The 11,034-nt window shown below is 36.5% G+C and overlaps 1 protein-coding gene and 1 non-coding gene across 2 annotated transcripts in view; one reads left to right on the top strand and one right to left on the bottom strand.

Annotated features, from left to right (window-relative positions):
* Mrpl1 (mitochondrial ribosomal protein L1) overlaps nucleotides 1–11,034 on the bottom strand; it is an 82,620-nt gene that overhangs the window by 28,439 nt on the left and 43,147 nt on the right. The window contains exon 7 of the mRNA XM_008843690.3: nucleotides 7,748–7,854. Coding sequence (XP_008841912.1) covers nucleotides 7,748–7,854 — 107 coding nt within the window. The remainder of the gene's footprint in view (nucleotides 1–7,747; nucleotides 7,855–11,034) is intronic.
* On the top strand, nucleotides 10,319–10,424 carry LOC115072143. The gene has a single exon (XR_003851212.1). It is a non-coding gene; the product is annotated as a U6 spliceosomal RNA (small nuclear RNA).

Below are 11,034 nucleotides of genomic sequence, written 5' to 3'. Positions count from 1 at the left end.
ATTGAAACAGTAATACAAAAGCTCTCAACTTAAAAAAGCCCAGGCCCAGATGGGTTTACAGCAGAATTCTGTCAGACGTTTAAAGAAGATCTACATCCAATACTACTTAATTTATTCAAAAAGATAGAAATGGAGAGAGAACTTCCAAATTCCTTCTATGAAGCCAGCATCACTCTAACACCAAAGCCAGGTAAAGATACAATGAAAAAAGAAACTATAGACCCATATCCTAAAAGAACATAGATGCAAAAATTCTCAACAAAATACTTGCAAACTGCATACAGACACACATCAAAAGATCATCTACCATGATCAAGTTGGCTTTATTCCAGAGATGCAGGGATAGTTCAATATACGTAAGTCAATAAACATCATAAATCATATAAATGGGCTCAAAGACAAGAACCACATGGTCATCTCAATAGATGCAGAGAAGGCCTTTGACAAAATTCAACATGCATTTATGTTCAAAGTCCTAGAGGGAATTGGACCTTAACATTTCTAGAAGGGGAAAAAAGCCCTATTAATAGATATCCCACAAGAGAAAAACTGCAAGCAAAGAGACTTTACTATTTCTTTACATATTTTATGAGCTGCTTACATTTAACCATGCATATATATTCACTTCAAATTTTTAAATGTCAGTAGTTATACTGATAACAGAATTATTACTATATTGTTCTCTATATTTTATACTCAGGTAAGTCATTTTAAACTTATGTAATTACAATCTGGAATTAAGTTTTTATTTAGACTGAAAATATTACTTAGATACATGTCTTATCTTCATTTTTTGAGAATCTTAGTTTCATTTCTATTTTTTCAGACAGAACCATGGGGGTGGGGTAGAAAGTTTAAGAAATTAGCATTTTCCCTCTATAGCACTTAATTTCTAATGGTGTTATGCTTTAAGACCTTTCCCTTAAATACAATCACTTAGCAACTTGATCTCATTTCCAACCAATTATGCTTCATGCCAAGAGAGAAATGAATGGTGATCAGGTGATAGCAGTATAACTTATTAAAACCAAAATATTCCAATAATAGCTCTTTTTGTCTTCATTATATTCAACATAAAATTTGAATGATATTTTCACAGATGTGAAGACTTGAGTTGATAGCATATACACATAACCAGTCTCATGAATATGTAGGTTTTAGGTACAAATGATAGATTAAGAATGAATCTGGTTAGCTATAAAAGCATCAACAGCTCAAGGATTAGAGACTAGGTTCCAATACCTATAATAGTAACTTGTAAAAGTTAAAACAGATCATTCAGCTGGTTGTATTTATCACTTTGATACAGAAGAAAAACTAGTTTCAACTACTCAAGACACATCTGGCATTACAATGCTAGCTAGCCCTGACTCTTGGAGCAATGTGGACTGCAGACCTTTTGCAGGTCCTAAGAAGGGATGTGAGGATGGCTGAGTTCGAGTATGATAGCCTCTCTCCAGCTAAGAGAAATATAAACAAAGCCCTTCCACTCACACCGCCCCCCCACCAAATAAAATAAAAATAAAAACATCTTCCCAGATGGAAGTCAGGAAAACTTTCTATAACAAGACAGACAGTAAGTATTTTAGGCTTAGTGGGCCACCTCCAATCTTAGTATCCTATCTTTGTCTTCGTATAACCATTTAAAACTGTAAGGACCATTATTAACTCACAGGCTACATAAAACAAGCCTAAGTCATGACCAAATTTGGCCTGCTGGCTAGCCAGGATGAGAAGCCACAGACAGGTATGTGATGTCCTTGATTCTGCATTCACCCTAAATCATATTCTCATTAACATATACACTGGAAAAAGCATATCTTCAATATTTCCAACTGTGTAATAAAAACAATTTCATAAAAAGCTCATGATACTCCTTCAAAATCTTTAAAAACTTTTAATGTTATCTCTGATAATTTATAACAAAATTTATTAAATTGTTTTGTAACCAGATATAAGAAATAGATTAATACTTTTAAAACAACTTTGTTGTTATACTTTTCATTTTTAATAACTTTACTGAGGCATAGTTTTGCATATCATGTCGCTCAGTTTTCTGGTGTAAAATTCAACAGTTTTCTTGTAAGTTTGCCAAGTTGTAGAACCATCACCATATATCAGGCTTGAGTATCTTCATCATCCCAGTATGATCCTCCATTCACATTTACTGCTAATGCCTATTTCCTTTCACTCTTGCCCCAGGCAATCACTAATCGTGGGGTTTTTTTGTTTTTTGTTTTTTGTTTTTTAACTTTTCCTTTATCTGGACATTTACTATAAATAGTATTATGTATGTGGTTTCTGCATCTGCATGATATTTTTGAGGTTCACCCATATTATAGTATACATAGTTTGTACCTTTTTATTGCTAACTAGAAATCCATTAGATGTGCTGCATATTCTTAAAAGGGTACAATTAAGTCCTGACATTCAAATACACTCATAAAACCACCATCAGTCAGGATAATCAATCACTCCCAAAAGTCAGTATGTTGCTTGGTAATTCTCACTTACTGCTCCTCTCCTGCCATCTCTGTCCTTAGATAACCACTAGCCTTCTTTCTGTCAATATAAGTTAGCTAACAGTTGCCAGAATTTTATATAAATAGAATCATACAATGTGCACTCCTGCTGGGCACGGTGGGACACACCTTTAGTCCCAGACACAGGCAGCCACATCTCTGTGAGTTCAAGGCCAGTCTGGTCTACATACCGAGTTCCAGGCCAGCAGGGGCTACAGGGAAACCCTGTGTCAAAAAGATCAACACAAAACAAAACAATATGTACTCCTTTTTTCTAGCTTTTCTCATTCAGCATTATGTTCAACATTACACTAGTATATATGGAGTTTTATTTCTTATTACTACTAAAGAATTTTTTGTTAATTTGTATCCTGTGTTATATAATCAGAATGTTTCAATTGTGATTATAAACACACCTATTTCCATTTTTTTTGAATACATGTTTTCATTTCTCCTGGATACACATCTAAAAGTAGAATAGCAGGATTGTTTAGCAGGATTATGTTCAACTTCTTCACAAATTATCAAATTGCTTGCCAATGAGGCTGCATCACTAAACAAACTATATGAGTGTCCCCACAGTGTATGAGTGGTTCAGTCCCTCTACAACCTCACCAATACTTGGTATGGCTATTATTTTCTAGTTTTACTCATCCAGCAGATATGCAGTGATAGCGAATTGTTTTAATTGACATTGCCCCCATGACTAAAGATGTTGACCATCATTTCATATTTGTTATCTGTCCTGTCTCTTATGTGTTCAAATCTTCTGCCAATTTTTTTTTAAATGGGTAGCTTTAACTGAGTTTGGAAAGCTTTAAAGTACTTAGGATTTATCAGATATGATACTTTTCACAACCTATGATATTTTCATTTTCTTTACAATGTCTTTTAAAGACCAAGAACTTTTGATTTTTAGACAGCACACTTATCAAGTTCTTCTATATGTCACATTTTTGGAGTCACATCTTAAAAAAAAATCCTTAACCTAATTTTTTAAAAATAGCAGTCAATGTTGATTTATGGCAGATAGCTATCAAACTGTTCTGGAATCTTTTCTTGAAAAGAACATGGTTTATCCACCTAAAGTGTCTTTTTACATGGTTGAAAAATCAGTTGTTCATATACTTTTTAAAATCTCTTTTCTGATTTGCTATTCTTTTCTACTGACTTTTATTTCTAGATGCCAATACCACAATGTTTTGCCATTACCATAACTTTATAAATCATGAAATCAAGTAAATCTTCAACTTTGTTTTTCAAAGTTGTTTTGACTTTTGTAGATCCTTTGTATTTCGAGTGTGTATATGTAGAGTATGTATTCATATGTAAACACATTTGTATATAGGTATATACATGTGTGTGCATGTGTATGAATGCCAGGGATCAACATGGGTGGCTTCCTCAACCATCCTCCCCCTTAATTTTACTGGAACCAGAGCTCACCAATTTGGCTAGGCTGGCAAGCTCTAGGAATCCTCCTGTCAATGTCTCCCCAGCACTGGGAATACAGATACATGCCACACTTAGGTTCTCATGCTTGTACAGCAAGCACTGTGCCAACTGAGCACCTCCCAGCCTTAGTCCTTACATTAGTCAGGGTTCTCTAAAGAAACAGAACCAGTACAATGAATACATACATATATCCATCCATACATACATATATATGTATATGTATATGTATGTATGTATGTACGGATAGATGGATGGATGGATGGGTGGGTAGATTTATCAGATTAGCTCACAGGATAGAGCCTAAGTACTCCAACAATGGCTGCACCACACTGGAGAGGCTGAGAATCCGGTAGTCGCTCAGACCACGAGGATGGATGTCTAAGTAGTCCCAATCTGGTGCTGAAGGTCTGATGAATTCCAAAAGATCGGCTAGACTTCAGTCTACAGCAGCAAGAGGAACTCACCAGCGAGAAGGCAAGCGGCAAAAAGCAAGTGCTCTCCTCTGCCATGGCTTTATATGGGCTGCCATCAGAAGGTAACACCCACATTAGGGTGTGTCTTCCAGCTTCAGATGATCCAATCAAGAAGATCTCTTTCATTTCAGTTAATCCCAGATCCAGTCAAGTTGACACCCAGGATTAGCCATCACAGGCACCAGAGACATAAAGTCTCTATCTCTTACATCTGTCTCAAGGGTAAGACAGACCAAATAACTCAAGTGAAATCATTACCAGGACTTCCTCAACCATCTTTTCATTGCTTAAGAAGTCAGATTCCCTTTAACTTGCTGCCAAGTCCAGAAGAATGTAAAGGAAACCAGTTTCTTATAACCATTCTTACAGGAGTACATTCATTCTCCAGAGAAAGAGTTGTTATAAAGCAAGACACCTTCCCATGTCTTACCTCTTTAGCATGTGCTTGTTTGCCTACCCTTCCATTTTTCTGCCATGTTATGATGCAGTATCAAGTTCTAACCATATACCAACACGATGTTCTTGAACTTCCCAGCTTCCAGAGCCTTGAGCCAACAAAAACCTCTATTGTTCTAATAAATCTTCCAGTCTTACGTTTTCTGGTACAGCATTAGAAAATGGACTACGGCAGTCAAAATATATCATTTGTATATACTGCTGGATTCTAGTTGTTAAAACTTGATTAAAATTTTTATACCTATATTAATCGATGGTTTTACACTGTAGTTTTCTTTGTCTAGTTTAGTTTTCTACGTACTGCTCACTGTTTTGGGTGGAGAGGTAAATCACGTTTATTATTTCATCTTAGGCAGAAGTATTCTGCTACATAATTATGTTATTATCTCATCTTCTCCTTCCTAGCCTTGGTAGTACTTGCCATTATTATCATTTTACATATGGACAAACAGAGGAATATAGGGGAAAACAGAGCCTGGAATGCAATGGGACACAATTAGGTTTTGTTTTTTGTTTTTATTTTCTATATGAATGTTTTGCCTATATATATGGTAAGTGCATAACATGCAAGCAATGCCCATGAAGATCAGAAGAGGGCATAGGATTCCCTGGAACTGGTGTTACACATGGTTGTTAGCCACCCCATGGGCCCTGGGAACTGAACCTGAGTCCTCTGCAAGAGCAGCCAGAACTATTAACCACTGAGTCATCTCTCCAGCCCCACAGTTGTGTTTTGTTTTTAAGCTTGAAATAAGATTTGAATCAAAATGATATGACTCTAAACTCTATTCCACTTATCTCCTACTATGGTGTAACAATTAAGTAGTATTCCAGCAGATTTTCTTTAAGCATATAAACACCTTTTTTTTTAGGACAAAAAAATCCTAAATAATTCAAATAGTCTGGTCCAGAACCCATATCTTAATCACTATTATTATCTCTTGAAAAAAAGTGAGTACCTATGGTTTTATACTTTGGGACCTATTAAACTATTAACTACTGAATATAATGGAAAATACAACTCATGAAAAAGCAGATTTAATTCAGCTATTAAGAGTTTTGCAAGGATATTCTATAGTCCCAAATGACAAAACAATAACACCAACAACAGATGTTACTATGTTAAGATTTTATCTAATCTTCAAAACTATATTGTGAAATAGGCATTACTATACACATGCTATAGATGCGGAAATTTGAAACACAACATTGAGAAACTTGCTTAAAGTCTGCTATCCCTTAAGTAGCAAGACAAGTATCAAACTCAAGTCTCTATAGCTCCAGAATAGCCCTCAAGTTTTGCATTTGGGTTTTTTGTTTGTGTTTTAGATCACAAGACTGTCAACCTTAAGAAACAAGAAGCACTGCCAAGGGCCTTTGGGAACAAAGAAATTTCAACATCAGAGTCTAGCAGAGTTCAGGCCAAGTACATGAGAACTGAGCTTTGAAGATAATGCGACAAGAGAGACTTCAGCAATCTCTGCATTAGATCTGCTCTGCTTCCTTTCTAAGGCAAGTTTTCTCACTGTAAAACTAACAGGGCTTTTTTTCTAGATCTCTGACGATCTATAGCTGACATGGTTCAATTTGCTTGCGCTACAGCTAGTGGATATAATATAAAATTCCTCTTAAGAGTAAACTAGGAGGAGAGAAAGAAATATAACAGCTATTCAAATAATTTCAATTTTGTGGCCAGGGTAAAGACCCTAGATGCTTGCAGATATTGCCAAGGTCCAAATACCTACCCATTTTGCCTCATTTCACCTGTGAGATCTTGGAAAAGTTTCCAGCCTCTCTGGGCTTCTGTGTTTTCATATATAAAATGTGGTGATGATTTTACCTCATACGCTTGAGGATTATAAAACTAAATATACAAAAAAGTGTTTCGAATAGCACTAGACACTTGGAAAGCATTATTTAAAATTTTCTATCAATATTCCTATAGTTATGAATAGAGAAAAAATTACATGAATAGGCACTTTAGTGATTCTTTAGTAAAAGAACACTTGCAAATATAACTTTAATGAGTCTAATACTTATTTAAAAACACAGTTTTCTAATTCTAATATATCTGTCTGTATTAGTGTCCTAAAATTGGTACTGGAAACTGACATTCAGCATTTTTAAGTACGTAAACAACTTATAAAACACAAACAGAAATAAGCAGAGACAATTCAATGAAATAAAGCAAAGTTTTCCATCATATAGTACTTAATATCTACTATGTGTTCAGTAATATGCAATGCTTTTTATAGGCTATGTAAGATCTAAGCCTTAACTACTCTTAATAAACCTAAAATATTAGAAAGTCACAATAACAACAAACAAAGCCAAGCAGCAGTGCACACCTTCAGTTCCAGCACTTGGGAGGCAGAAGCAAGTGGATGTTTAAGTTCCAGGCTAGCCTGGTCTACATAGCAAGTTCCAGATCAACCAGGGCTACATAATGAGACCCTGTCTTAAACAAACATAATAAACCACAAATAAACAAACAAATCAAACCCATATTCTTAGAATAGATAAATAAGGCAAAATACAAATAAAGGCTAGTGACCAATACATAACTCTAGAAGGAAGAAATTCTCTTAATTTTTTTTTAACATTTATTTAATGGGGGAAGGGGGGAGAATGGACCACCTGTGCCATGGAGTGCTGTGGAGGTCAGTGGACAACTGCAGGAGTTGGTTCTCTCTGGAAGACATTCTCAACTATCATTAAATATTTTTAAGTCCAATTTATAGGATAAAAATATTCTCTAGGTATGTACTTAATGCTACTCATAATACAAGTTTCAAAAGCAAGATCAAATGCCTGGCACATTATTTATGAACTATAACTTACTGTTGCTATTTTAGTGCTGAGGAAGTTCTGCCTTTCTTCATCTACCATAATTTCATGTCCAGCTTTAAATAATTCAAGCATTTGGGGGATATCCCGGCCAACAGACTCTGTTAAGAAAAATTTAAAGTCCAAAATTATTACTGAATCTAAACAAGTAGTAAAAATTACTGAATGAAATAAACATGTATCCCATCTTAAGAAACAGCAAATAAATTGTAGCTGTAGACAGATTATGGTGGTCCCTAGGGCCCCCATTTCTAGTGTTTGTGCCCTTGGGTGAGCTCCTCCCACTGTGTGGATGAGGCCTGCAACTTACTTTCTAACCAAGAGAGAGAGAATGACCCTTCCCAAGACTGCATTACACACACTGCAATGCCTATCTTGGAGGAGACCCTCTTCCCTTTGGGCTTTTAAGAAACAAGCCACCATGTTGTTTGCTGACATTTGGAGAGGGCTATAGAGCAAGGAGTTCCACAACCAGCAAGAAACTCAAACCCTCAGTGCAGCAGTCTTCAAGAAACTGAGCACTGATAACCACATGGGTCTGGAAGTTGATTCCCAAGCAATGAAGGAGAGAAATTGTACATTGTCTCCACATGTACACAGTAATGGATGCACCTACCCCCTATCATGCACACAATACATACAAACACAATAAAAATATTTTAATGTAAAATTTTAATGTTCAAGCATACCATAGCTTCACTTGAAAAATTTTAAGTCTGTGCATAGAAAATGTGAAAATGTGAATTATCTGAACTATAATGTGGAATGTGTCACTAAAGAGATACCACTCCCAGTGTGCCCCAGCAGGTAAGTCTTCTATGAGTCACTGTGAGGCTCTCATTACATACAGAGCATAGCATACCCTCACCATGCATTACTCTTCAGGATTATTTTAGGAATTGTTCAGTATGGCTCAGGAACACTTCAATTATAAATGAAAGCAATTACCTATGAGGAGTCTATAATTTGAGCTAAGGGGCATAAGAAGGAATGCTTACTAAAAAATAGTTTTTCCAATATCATATTCTGATATAACTGATTACTAAACAGAACGACACAGTATACTAATAAACTACAAGATGCTAAACAGTGATACACAAAAAAGAGACACTGGGTAAGCTAGTCATATATCTATGGAAACTTCTTTACATTGATACATGTTTCCTTAATGTTTTTATAGGAAAGATGCCCTACACTTCATGAGCATTTAAGAATTACTTCATGACATTTGAATATACCTACAGCGCTGCTTACTTTCTGTCACTACAGATGAATGCTCTGCTTCTACCTAAGGCCATCTTTCATTTGTGCACCGAATCCCACCTACAAGGGACACATTGCTCCTCCCTTCTCTCGCCTACATTGTCAATTTCCCTTGCTTCCCTTTGGCTTACAAACTTGCTATAAAATTTCCCATCTCAAAACAAACAAGCCTCCTATGACTTTGCTTTGCCTTCCAGCCACCATCTAATACTGCCCTAAAAATGTATTCAGTTTTTTTGGGTGGTAGTATATGCATGTGTATGTGTTGATGGCAAACGCATGTGTATGTGTGAGTGCATGCACATGCATGTGGAGGCCAAAGGTCAATGTTAAGTGTCTTCCTCTGTTGCTCTCCATCTTATTTTTTCACACAAGTTCTCTCACTGAACATGGAGTTCCACTGATTCAGCAAGAGTGGCTGGCAGGTGAGCTCTAGGGATCCTCTTGTCTCTGCATCCCCAGCCCTAGGATTTTAGGCATGTACCACCACATCTGGCTTTTTACATGGGTACATCCAAACTCAAGTCCTCATGCTTGCCTGACAAGAACTTTAGTGGGTCATCTCCCTAGCCCCAAAGTTCATTAAAAAAACATCTAGGGCCAGGTTCGGTGGCACATGCCTTTAATCCCAGCACTTGGGAGAAAGAGGGAGGCAGATCTCTATGATTTTTGGGCCATTCTGGTCTATCTACATAGCAAGTTCCAGGCCAGTAAGGCCTATATAGTGAGACTCCATCTTTAAAAAGTAAGTCTAACTTTTCTATTTCTTTTCCTTCAAGGCTGCCAACAATCATCACATTGGCAAATCCAGTACTTATTTCTCAGTGTTTATGTGACTTGATCTTACCAACAGCAACTCCCATAGCATACATATTTCTCCTCTCCCTACAGGATCTTGACTTGTCCTCTGCAACACATCCTCACTGGCTCTCTCATCCATTCTAGTTAGCTAAGCTACTTTCATCTATCTGCCTTCCAAAGTTTTTACTACTGCAGGGTTCAGTCATCTGACCTCTCCTATGGTAGCCTTGCACTCTACCCTAAGTAGTGTCATCCAGACACAGACACATGGCTTTAAATATCACTTCATCATTTATAATTTCCAAATTTAGATGTACAGCCACACCCTCTCATGATTTCCAACCACATTCTTCATATCTCCTCCAAATGTAGACCATGATTGGTAAGGAATAAATGTGACAAACATTTGCTAGAACAACAAACATATGAGTTCATAATTTCAAGTCCAGTCTAGTGATAATTTATGGTAATGAAGTAGGAAGAACAGGACTTAAGAAAAAAGTACTTACTTTTACAGCCCATAGACAAAAACTAGAATGACACAGAAAGATTAGCATGGCCTCTGCTCAAGGATGACATGCAAATGGGTGAAGCGTTCCATACTTTCAAAAAATGTATTTTATTTTCACTATTATTTACTTTATGTATATGAGTGTATTGCCTGCATGCATGTAAGTACGCTCATGTTATACACATTCCGAGTGGCCTGCATGTATGTAAGTGCACTCATGTCACACACATTCCATACTTTTTTTTTCTTTTTTTTGGTCTTTTTGAGACAGGGTCTTCCTATAGACCCAGCTGGCCTGGAACTCACTATGTAGACCAGGTTGGCCTCATAGGGATTTGCCTGCCTCTGCCTCCCAAGTGCTGGGATTAAAGGTGTACACCACCACACCCACACATTCCATACTTTTAAATACCTTTTACTGGAGGAAGTTATATATTACTAATTCAGTATCTTTTTAAAAAAATTTTTACAAAAACTTTACTGAGAATTTCATATATGCATATAAAGTGTTTTGATCACTCCCTCCCCTCCAACATTCCCCCCTCTGAAGAAGTAACCCTAAAATCTTTTAAGGATTAGATACAAGCTCCCAAATACTTTTGACATTTTTGGCCTTTGGAACAGAGTATGTTGCTAACAAGCCCAAGGACATTTTGACTTTTAGCCAAGAAACTGGCTACATTTCTTTGGGATCTTTTTACCCTGT

The sequence above is a fragment of the Nannospalax galili genome, unplaced genomic scaffold, assembly GCF_000622305.1.
Source record: "Nannospalax galili isolate Female #2095 unplaced genomic scaffold, S.galili_v1.0 scaffold440, whole genome shotgun sequence".
NCBI classification, from domain to species: domain Eukaryota; kingdom Metazoa; phylum Chordata; class Mammalia; order Rodentia; family Spalacidae; genus Nannospalax; species Nannospalax galili.
The sequence above is the reverse complement of the archived record's forward strand: the minus strand, read 5'-3'. Positions and strand labels throughout refer to the sequence as shown.